This window comes from Myxine glutinosa, chromosome 10 (assembly GCF_964187855.1).
Source record: "Myxine glutinosa chromosome 10, kmMyxGlut1.1, whole genome shotgun sequence".
In the NCBI taxonomy this organism is placed as follows: domain Eukaryota; kingdom Metazoa; phylum Chordata; class Myxini; order Myxiniformes; family Myxinidae; genus Myxine; species Myxine glutinosa.
This window is the reverse complement of record NC_136270.1, coordinates 22,245,400-22,265,639: the sequence shown is the minus strand read 5'-3', so window position 1 is coordinate 22,265,639 and position 20,240 is coordinate 22,245,400. Positions and strand designations below refer to the sequence as shown.

At 41.7% G+C, this 20,240-nt stretch overlaps 1 protein-coding gene across 1 annotated transcript in view; it reads left to right on the top strand.

Moving 5' to 3' along the window:
* Positions 1 to 20,240, top strand: part of LOC137433505 (uncharacterized) — a 44,027-nt gene extending 23,787 nt beyond the window's left edge. The window contains exons 4-11 of the mRNA XM_078785172.1: positions 1,471 to 1,597; positions 2,039 to 2,159; positions 2,418 to 2,498; positions 2,680 to 2,736; positions 3,328 to 3,396; positions 7,784 to 7,876; positions 13,176 to 13,288; positions 20,120 to 20,240. Of these exons, the coding sequence (XP_078641298.1) occupies positions 1,471 to 1,597; positions 2,039 to 2,159; positions 2,418 to 2,498; positions 2,680 to 2,736; positions 3,328 to 3,396; positions 7,784 to 7,876; positions 13,176 to 13,288; positions 20,120 to 20,240 (782 nt within the window). The remainder of the gene's footprint in view (positions 1 to 1,470; positions 1,598 to 2,038; positions 2,160 to 2,417; positions 2,499 to 2,679; positions 2,737 to 3,327; positions 3,397 to 7,783; positions 7,877 to 13,175; positions 13,289 to 20,119) is intronic.

Sequence of the window (20,240 nt, the reverse complement as noted above, 5' to 3'; positions counted from 1 at the left end):
GGAAACCCCCCTCCCCAACCCCCATATACCTCCTAAGACCCCAATTTTTCTCATGCCTTGAACAAACATTGGTACATCATGGGTGATTAAGGTTGTGGTGACGTTTCATCGGAATTGCATGTGTAGTTTGAGAAGAAAGCAAATACCTATTTTGGGGGGCAACCCCCCCACCCCCCATAGACCCCTAAAGGGGCAAATTTTTTAAATGCCGTGAAAAAGGCTTTGGTACAGCATGGGTGGTGAAGGTTGTGGTCAAGTTTCATCAAAATTGTGTGTGTAGCTTCAGAAAATAAAGCAAATACCTATTTTGGGGGGGGTCAAACCTGGACCCACTTTGATCCTCCCCCCCCCCCCCCCCCCCCCCATAGACCCCTTAGACTTTGATTTTCTTCGTGCCATGAACAAACTTCGGTACATCACGGGTGTTGAATGTTGTTGTCAAGTTTCATCGAAATTGTGTGTGTAGTTTCAGATTAAAAAGGAAATTCCTATTTTGGGGGGTCAAACCTGGATCCACTTTGACCCCGGTAAACCCCTTTAATCCCCGATTTTTTTTAATGCCGCGAACAAACTTTAGTTACAACACAACAAATATCATTTGTGCCAAATTTGGTCGCAATCCCATCAGCGGTTTCGGAGAAGAAGTTTCAAGTGTTTACGGACTGACGGACGGACTGAAAGATGGACAATGCGCCATCGCATAAGCTACCCTGAACTTCGTTCCAGGTGAGCTAAAAAACCGCGAATTCGCGAGACATTTTCCGCGAATAGAGAAACATGTCGCATTTTATCAACCGTGAATACGCGGCTTCCGTGAATAGCGGAACCGCGAATAGCGGGGTCCGATAATGATGCCAAGATTAACTGATTAGATTATGGGGTCAAGAGGTCAAAGGTAAAAAGGTCCAAGGTCCTGTTAGGTGAACCGCTAACTTGTGAACCAGTGATGGGATTTGGACCAAACGTGGGATAAGTATGCACAGTATTATGATGAAAAGACAAACTGATTAGATTTTGGCATCAATAAGTCAAAGGTCAGCAGTCATGTCAGGTAAAAATGTGATACCTCAGAACAGCTGAAGGGCTTTAAATCAAACTTGGTACAAGTATGTATAATTATGTAAATAATGTGGGTGGAGGCATATCGGTCAGAAGAGTGCCATTCTAGTTACTTCTGCAGTAAAGTATAAAGGAAGGTCAGCTTGACTTCCATACCGAAACACAGTGTTGTCTTTCTTTCTCAGTATCAACAGCAAGATTCACTGCTTTGTTAAACTATTGCTCTCAATCTAAGTCTGGGTTCTGGTGTTCAAAATACATTTTAGCAATTCTGTATGAAGTATGAATATACTTTTTCACTGCAACTTCGCTCGTGGATGTTATGGATACGTTACGACTGACAATTCCAACAATCCAGTGATGGCTAAGTACCGAATGAGATACACCAGTGTTATTGTACCGTGTACGCAGATGCACCTCAGGGTCGGAATGACCAGACTGCCAAGAATGTGCTTTCTGGTCAAGACGTCACAACATCGCGTTCCTCGGGTCGCCCTACAGAGACGGCTGGGCGGAGTGGACTAAATAATAACTGCAGGTACTTGTAATTCCATCCATTCTTTTGTTGAAGTATGAACACTATGGGCGTTACTGTGGTTAAAGATGCCATAGAGACTTTCGAAAAAAAAAAAAACTTTGGCCACTGCTGTCTGGTACTCTAGGCAAATATCAGCCATAGCTACACCCAGAGAAGAGATTCTATGGACATTACATGAATGATTCCAACGAACAACAGACAACGTGTAAATTATCTTTTGTTGAAGTTGATTTGTTTTTATTTCCTTCCAGGCACCTACATTTTTCAGCTTTTTGGTTAATGTTTTTGGTTATGTTGAGGATTTGGGAAGTTCGTCCAAGAACCGTCCGTCCATCGTGCAAGTGTGTTGATCTGTAGGGCTACAAAAGGATTTGTCAAAAGACGCATGAGCCAACGATGAATGTACAGTTGAGCCTACTTGTCTCTATGTGTCCATTCCAGGCATGATCTTGATGATCCAAGGACTCCCTCTGAGTGCCATTTGCTCACCATGATGCACGCGTCGAGACAGCATCGGAACAGACAAAGCAGTGAAGGCAGAACAGGTGGTTCAGCTGATGAGGTACTTGAGTGAAGACTCAAACTTATATCAGTAGACCCTATAAAATTGTACTCAAAGGAGAGGTCATCAACATTGACCCAACTTCCTACAAATTTGTTTTGGACCGTGAGTGGTTATTTTGATCATCTCGTAATGCTGCATTGCTTGACGCCCAACTGTGTATCGGTTAAAATTATACAAGCCAGGGTAGTTGGGTAGATTATTACAAGAGTAGAAAGAACAAATACATTTAGTCTCATATGTGGAATCATCTTTCAGGCCTCTCGATCACCAAGACCACTAGGGCGACGCCGGCGTGTCAAGTCGCTCGATCGTCGCACCTCTGAAGCTCTCATGATGGTAACTTAGATCCACAAGATCTATTTGTTCGATACATTTGCTTTTTTGGGGGAACCTCACTTTTAAAATCCTCGTAGATAAAAGCTCCAGTGATGAAAAATCCATAAACGGGTAAGGACGGTGTAGGGGGGCTCATATGTTATGCTAGGAGAAACCAGGGGGTTCTGGTGTCTCCTAACAGCCTGACGAACTGAACTTCAAGAAAGGCTGGCTCTTGAATCTGGATAATAATGGGCAGGTAAGCACACGCTCATCGCATCACCTTTTGGGAGTCATTGCTGCGTTGATCCAGTGGTGTTACCCTTCTAGATGTCCTCCAATCGCTTGACGTTTGAGCCTGTTTAGGCGCACAAAAGAGGAGCAGTTGTTATGTTCATCGGGGTCAAATCCTTGCTCATCACGTTTCACTTCACAAGCAACAGCTAACCCCACGTGGATTTGCGATTCATATTATATCCTGTAAATATCAATATTTTTGAACTGCTTGCGTTAAGCCTCGGCTTTGTTTTCAACTGACGGAGTTTTATCGCTCACTCAAATGTCACAGCTGCATGACCTGAGCTCATGATCTCAATTTAAACCGCAACACTGACCTCACCTATCCGATTTGCTCTGAGGCTCAAATTATATCCAGGGTTTGGCCCGAGTGTTCCCATCTGTATCCCTAGGTCACGATGTTGGCCTCTCAGGTTTAAATCCCATATGCCGTATGTACGTGTTCGTCCATTGTCTACTAATATTCTTGTAATTAAGGTTAAGGGACACTAACGTACAACTGACGAAATTGTCTACTAATGTAACCCATTGTTGTTTTGCTCTTTGTTGTCAGTGGAAAAAATACTGGTTCGTCTTGGCTCGCCACGGCTTGCGCTTCTACAGAGACTCGGTTGCAGAAGAGGTAAGAGACATAGTGAAAATGGAAGTTGTTCAGATGAGGTCCGTTGCTGAAGGTCTGTTGCTTGGACAAGATAAGAGAGCATGGACCATATTGTTCAATGGCAAGGACATCTGTTCTACGACATTGTACAATCTAGATCCTGGGCTATTTTAATTTATTAGTAAAGTAATAGCTTGGAACACTATAGGGGTGTGTGTTCTGTTACCAAGCAGCTCATTTGATTCAAAGTGCTCAAGCGAGCACTGCTATGGACCGGAGTGCTCCGCACTGTTTAACAACATGGCGTTCTTCAATGTAAACAATGCTGGTGTTGATGTGATCAAGGAGGTCTTATAATAAACCTGGAGGTTGGGAAGTGAAGCCAGCGGAAGTGCTCTGGGTGGCCATATTGGCGTGCCGACCATTTTTAAAGCAAACAACAGGAAGATTAGAGACAGATTGCTCTCAGAGATTGTTTTCATGGAAAAATGTCGGATCTCGAGTTATTTTCTCCCCAATTGTGAGAGACTTCGTGGGGATTCATCCAGCATCAAGATGCTTGGTCATGGGACCAGGTAAAGGTGCAGTTAAGGGGAAAATCACATCCAACATAGCACAGGAAACCAACATGGTTACAAGTGAGTACTTACACGAGTAATCTTGCCATTATAGACACTAGATTGTGATCCACCATAAACTATTGATGATACATGTTATTATTTACTGATGAGAGAACAAGATCAGCTTGCTGTACTTTTTCCTGATGCGCTCCTCACCTTGCGGTTCCATTCATTGTTCGATGAATGGAACCACATTGCGAGCAGGAGGAGGGGTTGAGGGGGGAGCAGGAGGAGGGGTGAGTGGGGAGCAGGAGGAGGGGTCATTGGGGAGCAGGAGGAGGGGTGAGTGGGAAGAAGGAAGTGTGGTGAGGAGTGAGCAGGAGGAGGGGTGAGGAGGAAGCAGGAGGAGGGGTGAGGGGAAGCAGGAGGAGGGGTGAATGGCGAGCAGAAGAAGGGGGGAGCAGGAGGAGGAGTGAGGGGGAAGCAGGAGGAGGGGTGAGGGGAAGCAGGAGGAGGGGTGAGGGAAGAGCAGGAGGAGGGGTGAATGGCGAGCAGAAGGAGGGGGTGAGCGGGAGATGGAGGGCAGGGAGGAGGAATCAGGAGGAGGTGTGAGCGGGGAGCAGGAGGCCAGGGAGGGGAGCAGGAGGAGGGGCAAGGAGGGAGCAGGAGTATGAGGATGGAATAGGAGGGTGGGGAAGGAGGAGGAGGTGGCAGAGCAGGAGGAAGGAGCAGCGGTGTTCCATGATTACCAATAAGCTTTTAGAGAACTCGATCGCCAATTGGCTTCATCACTCAAGCTATCTATCACTCCAATAAAACGGTTGGTAAGGATTGGTAAGCGAGAGCAACCGGATTGGTAATGGAACATACCCCAGGAGGATGGGGTGGCTGAGTTATACTTTGCGATGTTAACGTTCCCAAGATGTAGGGACCCTGTCCTGTTCTCCTCAGGCACCATTGTTAATCCGGGCCTCATGATTCATCATCATCGACTTTTTTCATCAAACATACTGATGGAAACACGATGTTGAGCTCTTACCAGAGGCGTTCATGCAACCGAATGCTGAACACTGAGGCATTGTGATTTATCCGAGGAAAATCGCAAGAACTCGCAGTAGAATTTGAAAAATGCAAGAATTTCAGGAATTAAACTTGAATCAACTGTCAGAAATATCGGCAGGGTAAGATGGCCGCCGGAGCACTTCAAATGGGCTTCACTCGCGCTAATAGAGATACGCAGCGCATTGTGCACCTCCAGGTTTTACATGAAACACCGTAATTGTGGTACTCGAACAAATGCTGTCCAGGCCGTCATTTTCAGTTTCAGTCAATAATCTTGTGACAATAATTTCACCAAACGAATTTCTCGTGTTAGCAGCGGTTGCACAAAATGCAACAGGAAGAGGAAAAGAAAGACAAAGAAATGAGGAATCAGAAGGATAGAAGTAACAATAAAAGTATGAAATGCACATTTCAATATCGTGTTTGTGTTTGGCTGTCTGTCTGTTTGTATGTTAATCGACCGCCTACAGGCGACAATTTTAAACCGATCTTTACTAAAATTCACCAAATGACAGAGTTGGCCATAAATAATAAGCGAGAAGACTATTAAATTTGATGTCAAAAGGTCAACATAGGCCAAATGTCAACAACTTTGTCAAATTTCTAAAATCCTCAATTTTCATCCGATTGACTTGAAATTTGAAGAGGATTTACATATCAGGTCAATAAATTCAACCACCAATTATCTTCGAGGTCAACATCGGTCAAAAGGTCAACATAGGCCAAATGTCAACAACTTTGTCAAATTTCTAAAATCCTCAATTTTCATCCGATTGACTTGAAATTTGAAGAGGATTTACATATCAGGTCAATAAATTCAACCATCAATTATCTTCGAGGTCAACATCGGTCAAAAGGTCAACATAGGCCAAATGTCAACAACTTTGTCGAATTTGTAAAATCCTCAATTTTCAAAAAAAAGAAATTAATAATTCACAGACAATTTTTTGATTTGAAATTTTAAGAGGATTTACATTTCAGGTCACTGAATTCAACCACCAATTATTTTTGAGGTCAACATAGGCCAATAGGTCGACATAGGCCAAAGGTCACCAACTTATTTTGGGGATTTTACATGTATCGTGCTATGCACAACATATTTATTGTTTTGTTTGTTTTTTTGTTTGTTTTTTCTTGGACACAATCTCACCTCATGGAAGAGCAATGTGATAGACGGTAAAAAGGCAATCCGCTGGTAGGGCAGTGGGGCAACATGTGTATACAACAAGCAATGGAATGATTGGACAGTAAGAAATGAGAGTAGGGCAGGAAACACTTCAGGGTTAACGTGTAGAAAAGATCACGGGTGGGGATGGGGGATGGCACGAGATGATGGAGTACCACCAACTTGAAGACCTGAAGAATAGAGTGCGACTCAACAGCTTCAGGAAGGCGGTTACACAAACGGAAAGAAAGAGGCACAAAAGAGTGTAGGTTTGCAGTAAGCCTGTATTTGGGGATTTTAAACAGGAGGGGATGCCTGGAAGAATGCTGGCATCCTGGAGGATCTTGGAAAGTTCAGAGTGCTAAGAGAACAGAGTGAGAATGACCGAGTGAGCAGGTGGTAAAAACAAATCGAGGCCACGAACTAGTCTGCGATGTGAGAGAAACGGGCCTTGTGTTTTGTCCTCAACATGGGTGTTGCCAACAATGTTGCGAGCTTTAGATTCCACAGAATCCCGGAGAGACAGATGCAATGCTGGGAGCACCGACCTACAGGGGAGTATGTACTGCTTTTTCTGCTTTTTCAAGGAACGACTTGGAACGTTAGAGGATACCCAGTCTGCTGCTGGCTTTGGAGGCCAGCTTTGCTATATGGTCAACCCAGGCATGGATAGGACTGATGATGAAGCCGAAAGTTACAGTGGTTGACAATGAAAATAGATAGGTGGATTCGTTTGACGATCCTTCTAGATCTAGAGTGACAGGGTGAGACTGTGAGATTTGCCAGGATTGACAAACCAGCATCTAATAAATTAAAGATCAACAGAGAGTAAGGTATAATTTTCTGCCTGCCAGTTGGGATGAGGTATTCCATGACACAATGTGGAGTCATCTACAAAATACAATAAATGAGTGAACAGGATATCTCAAAAAGTTGTGCATGGATTCGGCCGAAACTTGGTGGACAAGTTGGGTGTGTGACGAGGAAGAATTGATTCAATTTTGATGAAGATTCGAATCCAGATCTGAATGAGAGAATTTTCAAATGATTCTATACACCATTGCGAGATAGAACCAAAAACGATATATAGCATGATATCTCAAAGAGTTGTGGACGGATTATGACAAAATTTGGTGGATGAGTTGGGTAGGTGATTAGAACAAGCCGATGAGATTTTGTTTAAGATCCGGATCCAGATCCGGCCTACCAGTGGGTACAGAACGTAAACTGTTGAGCCTGGCGGAGGTATGCGCTCTACCAAGTGCCATGCTAGTTAAAAGGTGAAGTTAGATGTTCTCCAACCATATTATATCATTCTCCAATCCCTATCTGAAATGTCTTCTATCTTCATTAACCCACCACCCCACGCCCACAAGCACCACCATAACTTTTCTTCTTCACCTTTCAGCTTGCTATATCTCCTCTTCTGTTCGCTCATCCTCTGGTTGAGTTCACTTGTTGTCCTCCTGCCCCACTGTCGGTGCATTGCCCTCTACCTTCCGTCACCCATGTCTTCCACGACCACAGATTTAGTATTCATATTTAATAAAATTGTTTAGAAAAACAGATAAACCTAAGCCTGCCATGCCGTGACCTTCGTAACCTTCTGACCTTTACACAGACTGCCATTCACGAGGGAGAAGTAGACCTCGGGGGATTAATTGCAACCAGAAGCGTAGAGGGAGCACAACGAAACTATACTTTCCAAGTACAGGTATGTACGTATGTAGGTACCAAAGTTGAGGAACTCTGAGCCACACACACAAATTATTTCAGAACTTCTTCAAGTTATGGGTTTTATTTCACTTCAAAGTCCCCTTGTTGTGTGTGTGTTTTTTTGAGGAAGCAAAATAATAACTCTTGGTCTGCAGGCAGGTGCCTGTTGTAATTCCAGGTAAACACGTCTACAATCATATTTTAAGATATTTCCATGTAATTTGCATGCTAGATATGTAGCATGATGTCATGGTCACAGTTCCTCTGTGAGGACATGTTTCTCAAATGGGCGTGCGCGGATAGGTAAACTCTGTATCCTCAAAAGGTGATTATTACAAAACCTTTACACATATTTTGCAGATTCTAAGCAAATGAAGGTGCTTTTTATGTTGAATGATAACATTTACAAAGTATGCTCATGAAGCTCATTTCCCTTTATCTAAGTGGATATATTAAGAATCGAAAATGAAACGCAACCGCAACCTTTCTTGAACTACTGTGGGTATCTTGTTCCGAGAATCGTTTTAACGCCCCTCGTATAGTTGTTTTAGTTTTTTAGCAAACTCAAGACCTGAAGATCTTAAGGCTTAAAACCTTAACTGTTAAACCAATACCAGGCTTTATTATCAATGAAGAATACAATCCGAATATTGCTTTTTCCTATAAATCTATTAAATGTCCTTTCAATATTGTCAGTTTGCAGAAACTACGATTGTCCACATGTGACCACTTTGAATGAAAGTGGGATTAATTTTCCTAATTGTTGAACACATTTTCAATTGTGAATTGCAGTTTTGCAATTTTTGTAAAAGTTTTTGTAAAATTTTTACAAAGCCTCTAAGTTTTTGTAAAATTAAAATTGTACAGTTTATCGTTGGCTAGATTCAGCAATCGATCAAAATCTGTCCTTTTAGCGTCATTCTTCACTGTCATCTTCATATCTGTGTTTGCTTGGCATTTATGCCATTTTATGCCATTTTGTCTTCTCATGAATTCCATCGTGACGGAATCACCATGTGCACTCTAATTTTGAACATATAAGGTAATTATCTTGAATGCGAAGAAGAGCAGAGAGAATTCAATTATATGTATTGAACCAGAACTGTCACATGGCTACAGACGAGTACTACTGTCAGTGAGGCTTACCCCGGTTAACAAAATTTGTTACCTAGAATAGTCTTGTGACGGAATCACATTATGTGGACATGGTAAACAGACTAATGAGATTTGATATAAAAACTCTGCTCTGTTAGTGAACACAAGGTCTAGAAAAAAAAATTCGGACGTCAACAATAGTACTGCTTTCCTATCGCAGTCTTATTGGTAATGCAATGCAGAAACTGCAAACTATAGGTGGCAGACCAGGTAATGTGACGGAATCACACGTAATGTGACGGGATCACAAGTGCACTTGTGACATGTTAACACAGCTGAAATGACAAAGTATCCAAAATAGGATTGGAAATCTTAGTAGAGAAAGTTGTGGATATACAGAACTCGGATGGAGGAACAAATAATAAGCAATTAAACAAATTAACAAATTTATTTTAATTTCATCATTGAACATGTAACGGTTATTATTAAGCTACTCTGACCGCTAGGCCTAGTTATCTCCTTGATACACAACAACACACAACATGCATTTTAAAGGCCATTTTCCCTACTAGAGCGGGGGTTAGCCAAGCCAAATATCCTTGATACAAAACGAAATTAAAAGTTAGCTTTTCTTTTTGTTTATAGCCAAAACCTACGAGATATATGGCACAATAAAATCAGCACAAGGAGTATAAATTAATGGATTTAATTTTTTACACGTGGGTGACGATTTTCATGGAATTCATGTTCTGCCAAAACATCCAGGTTTGTTTATTTATTTAATTAATTTTGTTGTGAGCAGTGAACAGTGTCATGTCATGTGATCCGAGCTAAATGTCGGCCGTAATATTGTCCTGTCCGTAGCTAGTGAAGACCAGCCTTGGATGAATAGCCGAACGGTCCTTAATTCCGAGGCGAGTAACCAAAATTGGCAGTTGGTCTGTCGCGTGCGGGATGAAGGAAACAAAGCGCTTACCTGAGCAGAGCTCACGGGTTTAATCCGAAACCACAAATAAGTAAACACGACAGTAAATTCAACAAATATTTTAATGGAAATAAATGCAAGATGAAATATAAGTTGTTGTAAAAAAACGAATTCCCTACTTTGAGGATCCTCCACTCAAACTCAAAAACACACAGGGGATTGATAAAACAAAAATATAATGTCCATTTCGTGCCGGCACTTAACTGTGGCCTCAAAATGACACCTTTTTGAGGAGGTTTGTGGCCGTTGAAGCTCGATGCTCAAAGCCTCCTTCGCTAGAAGGTCAAAATGGCGGCAACGTCACGCCTCGAAGGTTCTCGCTATCAAGCCTGTGGTAAGCTCGCGAGGACTGCCTCCTTCCTCCCCCACTGCCTGGATGAACACAACGTGGCCTTCAGCTCCCTGGTGAGTCCAACAATCGAAACCTCTCTCAATAGCTGCCGACGCCGCCAAGAGCTCCTCGCCCTCCGAAATGCGCACCAAACTCAGTCAGCATTGAGTCGAAAAGATGACGTTGCTTTCTTGTCCAAAACGAAAGAGAGCGACTCTTCTTCCTTCCAAATGGGTTTGGGATGGAGATGTCAAAAATGAAAATGGCATCTTCCATCATTAAGCTGGCAAGCTGGAAGCAACGATTCTCATTTATTGCCACTTCTCATGCAATTCAAATGCTCTAATGGCAGCGAGGTGCTCCATTTGAAACTGTTTGGGCCATATATGTAGCTTTTTGATGCCCATGCTCCGTTATAAAAATTTGTGTTGGTGTCAAAGCCAGTGACCAATTTCAAATCAATAGTTGAATTAAAATTGCCAACCATTGTCCTAGCATCTTTACTATAATTCACAAACCGGTGTTTGTTTGTGTGTTTATGTTTGATTATCGCGTTACTTCTCCTACAGTTCTGGGCCGATTACATCCAGACATGCTACATAGGATGAGCATGATCCCAATTCGTGCAAAGAGGTGTTTTATCTTTTCCAGTGGTCTTGGGTGGGGATTAGGGTGACACAAATTCTCTTTGTAAATGTGTATCGTGTAGCGCCACCTCCAGGTGGGAGAGGGTATTAAAAGTCCCACCCTTTACAGTACAGTGTTCCTGAACCCAGGGTATACAGTGCAGTGAGGTGTTTTGAACTATAAGCAGTCGGCATGTTTTTTCTTTATGCACGTAATCCGGGTTATATATATATATTTGGAGCGATTGAGGCAGCTGTCAGTTGCCTATACACCACCCGAATAAAGACGTGTACCAGAAGAGCTGTTGCATGCTTGGAACAAGATTGCCCATAGGGCGCGGGTACTATACTCGTTTATAAATGCTTGGATAATCTTTTTTAATGGAGAGACAACATCGTTGAGGAGCGCAGCACAAAAGTGAGGTTATAGTAAACACATGAGCACACCATAGCTTATGAGTCTAAGCACAGCTTTAGTCGATGGGCAGTTAGGTCTATTTCTGTATATTGCTCTTGTGTAGTTATTTGGTATTTGAAATCCCAAAGTGTTAAAAAAAATTATTGCCACATGAGAAACTGTACTGCATTCTCATTGGCCATCACCCAAGGGACACATTTGCATATTGGGTTAGTTCCTATATTATTTAACTTCCTGGAGATTTTTTTGCACCTTATTTAGATATGTTGCTGTTTTGGGGATTTCAGAAGAAAAAAAACGTTTAAGGGGTCACATAAAGGTACCGGGGTGAATGTGAGGTGGGCTGTTCATTTTGAAGGTTGTTTGTAGCTTATTCTTTCATTGTATGGTACAAATTCGCTGACTTCGCACATGTGTGCTGTTCTATGCGATGTATGTATACAATTGAAGAATTCTGTGAAAAGAAATCCCAAGAACTTTAAAATGAACAATTTTATACACCTGGTGTTTCTTTTTCAATGATGTAATAGAGGAGGCTAAAAGGATGTTGTGCTTTTTTCAAGATACGTTTGGGCCTAGATATTGACCATATTTCAAATTCCGCATTTGGTTCAAGTGTAGGTTTCACCTCCTCGCCTTATTGGAACCACTCCTGGTCTTCAACCACCAAAGCAATTGCTATAGGTGTTTATCAGTCGTGAACCTCATCAAGTGGCATCAGGCCCTTTATTAGTCCCCTACTGGTGTACACCGGAGGGGACTATAGGTTTGCACGCCGTCCCTCCGTCTGTCCGTCCGTCAGTCCGTCAGTCCGTCAGTCCATCAGTCCGTCAGTCTGTCAGTCCGTCACGCAAATAACAGTTTTCCGGACTTTTTTTCTGAACTCTTAATGCTAATGATTTCAAACTCGGTACATGGTTTCCTCATGATAAGGTACAGATCAAATTCGAACTTCACGACGTTTCGATCATTTTTGACAAAGTTATGGCACTTTGAACTTTGGGAATTCTGATAATTCTGATGATCCTTAACTTAGTGCCATTTTAAGTTTTAATTTCCTTTAAAAACCATTTTCTCTGCAATAATAGGACCGATTGAGATCAAATTTTCACCGTAGGGGGGACTCGGTCTGTAGAATATTTTAATGGTAATTATGACATCGCAGGTCACGTGGTTCGGCCGCCATATTGTTTTTCGTGTAAACACGAACACCCCTTTTTCTCTGCAACGGCTGAACAGATCGAGGCCAAACTTTGCAGGCAGAATCGCATACCCATGACGAACAAAAAAGTCAGCGAGGATGACGTCATGCGTCACACAGTTTCAGAGTTATGTCGTTTTTAAGCATTAACCTTTAAAACCGAGCTCCTCCCTCATTTTTGATCCAATCGAGGGGAAACTTCAAAGATCTGTTCAGCATGTCAGTCTACTAAAATGTCGTTTTGGAATTTGCGATGGGGCATGTGGTTTGGCAGATCTGGTTAATTAAACGAAAATATTTTTTAAAAATGGATATCTCTTGAATCACTAGTACCTCAGACCATGAGTTGGTAATTATATAATTCACACAGTGCAATACGTGCAGGCTGCTCCACGGAGCGACCTTGCGGGCTTATCAACGAGGCGAGGCGTGACACACATGTGTCTCAACATACCTCAGATCAAGTTTGAAAACCAGCATCAACCGTGCATAAATTTGCATATTCGATCATTTTTGACAAAGTTATGGCACTTTGAACTTTGGTAGGGGACATGTATTGCAGCGCAATACTCAGAATGCTTGTTTATTCTTAATTCAACACCTTGAGGAATTGTCCACAGTTTGAACTCGGTATTTTGCAGACTCATTCTGGATCATTCACCTTCGCTGCTGTGACAATTGGAATCCGGCAGAGCTGGCTTGAAGCTCTGGACAAAGCCATCTGTTCTGCGGCCTCCCCAGTAGATTTAACCAGGTAAGAATTGCATATCTATATAAATAAAGGAGTGTCTGTGTGTGTGTGTGTGTGTGTGTGTGTGTGTGTGTGTGTGTGTGTGTGTGTGTGTGTGTGTCTGTCTGTCTGGTTGTCCGCTTATAACTCAAGAACTACACATCGGAGAAAAGTGTTAGACACAGATTCGGAATCAGCATAAAATTCCGGTGGTTATAGGCTACTTTTTATTTTAATATCAATGGTTTAAAAAACCGGGCCAGCTGCAATTCCATGGTGTAGTTTGTGGCGGCGCTATTGCCCCTTTCCGATCCCATGACGCATTGCGGTTCCGATTCGCGATAAGGTCTATGCGCTATCACCGACACTTTTCCACCTTTTCCATACCGTTTAATCAGATTTACCTTATCGCTCATCGTAACCACATTACGCTTGGAAACACTAGCATTATCCTTCTTCGGACCCATGGCTAACACAGACACAGTAAAGGAATACTGTACGTTGCCTCTGTTTTGAATGAGAATCAGCAGTTGCGCGTACGTACAGTATACTGTACATACATATTTATATATTTTTAATGTGCTTTTTATTGTATTTTAAATTGTTTTTTTAGCTTCTTTTATTGTTAATTTATGTACTATTTTATTTATTTTAAATATATTTTTAAGGAAAACAAATGTTTTCACGTCCGTAGGAGTGACGTAATGTCACACATAATGACGTTCGCTGCCCGGTCATGAAAGAAATTATGATTCTCTTGCCAAAGTGACATGAAGATCAGGCAGTAAACATCCAAACTGAGTTTCTCAACAGTCGTCAGCCTCAAGGACTCCCAACACACAGGTTGATTCTCAAGGTGGGAGCCCCAATCATGCTTCTAAGGAATCGTGATCCACCAAAGCTGTGTAATGGAACACGATTGACAATCCAGCAAATGATGCCGCATGTCCTAGAGGCAACATTCCTCTCAGGACAATACAGAGGAGAGAAGTATTCATTCCAAGGATACCACTTATTCCACCTGACCTTCCATTCTCCTTCAAGAGGCTTCAGTTCCCCATCAGGCTATGTTTTGCTATGTCCATCAACAGGGCGCAGGGGCAATCAATGAAGGTTGTAGGCCTGAACGTCACAGAACAAGTGTCTGCCCATGGCCAGCTGTACGTGGGCTGCTCGAGGGTTGGAAAACCAAGCAATCTTTATGTCTTGGCACCAAGTAAGAAAACCAGAAATGTTGTATACCCAGAGGTTTTGAGAAATTGAAAATTGAAAAAACGTCATGTAGGAAATGTACTGTGATATTGCTCTAAAATATACATGTTCTTTTCATCATATATTTGTATTATTCTTATTCAACCGGGCGAAGCCGGGTACCTCAGCTAGTTTTACATAAACAGTGCTTCAAATGTACAGTTTCCTTGGTGCAATTGTATTTCTCAGAACTCTGCTTAAGATAAACGTCAATGAACAATGAAAAGATGGCATAGGAAAAGGCCATTTGGCCCATCCCACCCATGCTGCACCACACTCCAAGCATCCCTGGAGTCTCAGCTCAATGTGCACACAACCACTGTTTATCACACAGCATAGTCTACCATGCCACTTATACCTATATATGTTTTCATCGCACACACATTTTGCCCATGTACCAATCCAACTGCCTTTTATACCTGTCCACTGTCGTTAGCTCTACCAACCTCCTTAGATTAATCATTCCATGTATTAAGAGTTTAGTATTACTACTTTAATAGCATTAGTTATCTCCACCTTCTTGTGGTGTTGGCCAAACAAAACTTTTGGCACAAGTCCTTCACAAACAAGCTGGCCAGGCATGAAGGTGATTTGGGCAGGTATTTGTAATTTGTTCATGGTGCCTGCGATTACTCACATACTCTTTGTGAAAGACACCATGGGACGTTTAACGTCCACCAAGCAATGTTAGCATACAGGACATCCGGCTTAACATCCTTCCAAGGGATGGCGCACCTGCCAGCGAAGCACCAATTCAATGGTTCATAGTCAAGTCAGGAATCTAACCAAAGACTTTAACAAATTGACACCCACACCTCAGCACCATCCCATCGGACAGTCCATACATTATAAAAAGTTTTACTCTCTTTTGTGTGTGTTTTTGTATCACCTGTAGCGTTTCTTGTGATATATATTATCATGCTGGAATCAAGTGCATTTGGATAAGATTAACCATTTTCATCACCAGGGGGAAGAAGTTCCTCTATTTAACATAAATTACATCCTTTTTGCGAGCTCTCATTTAGATATCTTTACAAATCCAAATAAATCAACCGGTACGGTACAACACAGCTCGGACACCATGTCTGGAAAAGAATCGCACGTGTTATTGATTCTCTGCTTAAAAATAAATATATTCACAAAATACATTATGGCACATCCTGTTGTTGAATCATCCTTCATTTGCTTACCGGAATCATTTTTTCACAGAAATCCCGCCACGAAATATTCTCAAAAAAGATGCAGTTTGTACATAACAGGTATTTGGGTCCTAACTCTTGAGAAGCAAGGTGATAAGGGCTTTCTACCTTGTTGTGTCACCCTACAGTGGCAAAGGCATGTCGTTTATCCAGTACAACCATTAATGTTGTTAAAATGTGACATGGTGCCGCAGGTTCAATGACATCCTCAATTATTGATCTCCTGGAACATTCAGTGAAAATGATGCAATGCTGTGTTCCATCGGTCGACGTAAAGCACGTATGGACACGCAAGAGTCAAACAAATCTGTAGCCTTAAAAAAAAAAAAAAACATCTCAACACCTGCATCCAACAACACATTTCAAAAAAAAAAAAAAAAACCTATTAAGTGATCATTTTATTTTTCCATTCGGACCGTTATCTATCTATAATTCCAGTAATCTCTGTGTGTTTGTTTGTTTGTACGTTTGTACGTTTGTTTGTCTGTGACCGCTGTTTCTCGACAACCACGGGTCCGATATACTTGAAACTTGCCAGGTATATTGCTGGGGACCCGAGGATGTGCCTTTTCAAGGTTTCATATTAATCGGACAATTACTTACCGAGCTATGTCCAAAAAACGATTCAACCAATCAGAGAGCAGCGAGCTATCGCGTGTGCCGAACGTGGCGGACACACTCTGCCTCGGATGGCACATTTGAGAGCGTATTCATTTATTTCACGTTTGCAAACTATGTTGGCGCTATGTTGGCGTTAAACTATGTTTTAAAACTAATAAAAACCCCGGGGGGATTGTCACTGTACTCGCAAGCCGTTCGCCGTTCGCTTTGGCGTTGCGAATGGACCAAAACATTTCATGCACCAAACCATTTCATGTAAAGCGTTCGCCGTTCGCTTTGGCGTTGCGAATGGACCAAAACATTTCATGGACCAAACCATTTCATGTAAATAGAGGGGGGGATATAATTTTAGATATAGATATAGTACGGGCATGCCCTAGTTTAAATAATAGCAATAAGGAAATCATGCCTTTGATAGAGGAACTTCTGCCCCCTTGCGGAAACAGGGTTAATCTCCTTTACCAAATTCACTTCATTCCAGCATCATAACTTCACTGCAAAAAACTTGCTCTACTCGACCACAATTGTTTGTTTTGTTCGAATTACGATGAACTACTTTATTATTCTGATATTTTTAATTGCAATATTTTATATTGCCTTTCATATTTTTCTTTAGGCTTTCTTGTGTTGGCATAGTTTTATATTGGTTTATGCATCTTATTATATCTTGATTTGTAATTATTATTGTAACCTATTATTGTAACCTCATATTACTGTATCGATCCTTATTTTTCATATTGTATACCTGCCTGCATATGTACAGTACTTGTAATTGTTTAAAAAAAGAAAGTAGTGCCTTATAAATAATTTTTATTTCTTTGCAGATGTTATGACAATCATTCCAATCTTTTTTCATTATCGTGATTTTCATTTTATGTTTTAAATCATTCACAATTCAGCTTCTGGCTGTGATGATTTGATAACGGAACCGTGAATTGAATCGAAGAAACACTGGCGATAACACGGAAAATAGGATAGAGCGTGTTATTATAGGTTTCATTTTATAGTCTTCGATGCTTGCTTTTGTAAAAAGTGTATTCATAATAAAGTATTTCCTCTAGCTCTTCTATGAGCCTCGACTTCGAAAATAAATAAAAACGAAAAAAAAGAAAAAGTTGGTAAAATAGCATTAGATTGAATTGTCACAAATACCACGTTGTCAATGTGGTTATCAGACATGCTAGACTTCATCAAATTGTCATCCAAATTTTATTATGTGGAAAGAAGTCGATATTGAGATAGATGAAAATAATTTGTAGAGGCGGAGGGTGCAAGGGAGAAAAGGCGGCAAGGAGAAGGTCATATATCACATGCGACTGATACTACTGCTTTAGTGGCCCCAATTATTATTGTATCTTTTGTGTGTCTGTTGTTTTTTTGTTTTTTTTTGTGTGATTAATGTTAGCTCTTACACGAGCCTCGATCTTGTATCCCCCAAAAAAAAAAAATTTGCTTTTGGCTTTAGTCTTTCACAAACCTACTGTCTGGGTCTGACATTGCACTGCAGCTGATTTTGGGAGGACTTGTAGTTTGCTCAGGGTGCCTGTGATAACTCGCCTACTCTTTGCGGAGGACACCATATGTGATCACTGACGTTCACCAACTAATGCTATCAGACGAGACACCCAGCTTATTGTCCCCATTCGACTTACCAAGTGATGCAACCAACACCCTGCTTTTGAAGCACCAGTTGGACGGTCCGGAATCTAACTTAACTTGATAGCTCATGGTACTGTCCATGAGCTAACTCTGCACTGTCCTATTCGACAACAGAATGATATCATTTGATGTATGAATATCATCGAGTTAACACAAGTTAAGTTATTCAGTGTAAATGTCACAAACAACATTAACAATGTGTCGCAAGCAACTACCCAATGTACCATGTCATCGCATGCACCGTGTACGCATCTCTTGGTTTGCAGGACTTGAGCAATATTTACTTATTATGGAAAGTCATTCCGCAATTCCGATAATATGAAATTGCAACGATTCCGAAAATCTGCAATTGCACCAATTCCGATAACCAAAGCCGCATTCAAATTGTAACGGTTTTATTACACCACGTGACTTCGCTTATCTAATCTGCCTGGAACAAAACGTGGAGTTCGACCTTTTGCTGAACGATAAGCACTTTGAAAATGTTTCCTGTCCTACGTGATCATGGACACGAATGCAACATGTTGAAAAAATGACAAATTTGGGGAAGATTGCAAAAAATTGTGCTTTTAGAAAAAAAATTGTTTTTCAAATTGAATGCAGGAGGTAACTAAAATGGCACTCAGAAGAGAGCATACTGTACGTCCACCAGGCTGAACAGTTTACATTTTGTATCCTACAGATATGTCATATCTGGATTCGGACCTGAATCAAAATCAATTGACTTGTTCTTTTCACACACCCAACCTGTCCACCATGTTTCGTCCAAATCCGTCCACAAGTTTTTGAGATATCCTACAGACAGACAGACAGACAGACAGACAGACAGACAAACAAACAGACATGGGTGAAAACTTGATCGGTGTCCACCTTAGGTGGCGGAAGAAGTAATAAATGGCGCAAATTTCTGCTCCAACTCTTTTGAGCTGTTTTGATATATCTTCAACAGTTGCTCAATTGAAGGTTTACCAAACAGTTGTAATAACCTTAACAGATATGTTTCCCAAACAGGTGCTTCTTAAACAGAAAAGATCACGTTTTATTAGCTGCCTGAACGTTGTATCATCACTTCACCTTAGTTTTGATTTTACAATAAATCTCTAATATCCAGGTGGCTGGTTTCATTCTCATATCCTTTTGCATTTACTATTCCTGTTTGTGCTCTGCATGCATGGGACAATATTTTGTTTTGTAGGAACGAGCAAACCCACTCACTATGGGAGCGACAAGGGGTCATGTTATTATCCTTATTATTATTGCTAATTATTATTACTATTACGTATGTTAGATCAGGTCATTGAAAAGATCAGACCGTGCCTCACCATTCTAAATTCCACATAATAAAATAATAATAACATGTACTTCTGTGAGGGTGTCGGTGAGGAGTGGGGAGCTGGGGGGGGGGGGGGGGGGGGTGCAATATCCCAAGTCATAAAACCCTTTGGGGAGTGGGGATATTGTTTCATATTATCATTAATATTATGCTATTATCATAAGTGTTATCACATTTGTAATGAGAAGCAGCCTTGGAAAAACGCCACGATAAAGCTATCTTACCACAGATATACACCTCAACACGCAACCCCATTGGCGGGCAAAAGAGAGAACCCCCTTGGGGAGTCGGTGGGGGCTCCCAGGGCCAATTCATCATATCTGTGTCATTATTGAAGCAGATAGGGAAGCATGCCGGTGGCTGCGCAGCGGATGTTACTTGGCCAAGAAAACCAGTGTTACGCACCACACCTGACCATCTGTCAGTGGCCAATCAACCCAGGGTCATTGGCCCACAGGCACGCGATGTCACGATCAAAGCAGGACAGGATAAGTCTAGACAGTTTCAAGCTTGTATTCAGGGCAAGTATTTACAATGGCAGGCAAGCAAGTACTGTATTTACAGGCAACCTTTCGCAACACATATAACATTCCCACTACCACTACGCGACATACCCGCCTTCAGAAACTTATCAGTGACTTATCACTCCACAGTAGGCCGATATCATGCATCCGATGTGGAAGGGTGGGAGATGGGGCTGGTGGAGCCGGTGTTGCCTGTTGATTTTGGCTCCCACGGCACGTGCTGACTGAAACCGAAACCCTCCATGCTCTGCTCCTGCTTCTCGTACAGCTGCGACTTCGGCATTTCCCCATGGGCCAGTGAAGTATTTAACGTAGGTCTTATGGGATGCCCAGAGGATGTAGATAAGGTGGAGGATCCAGCGACGCATCTAGCAGATGTGGGAACGTGA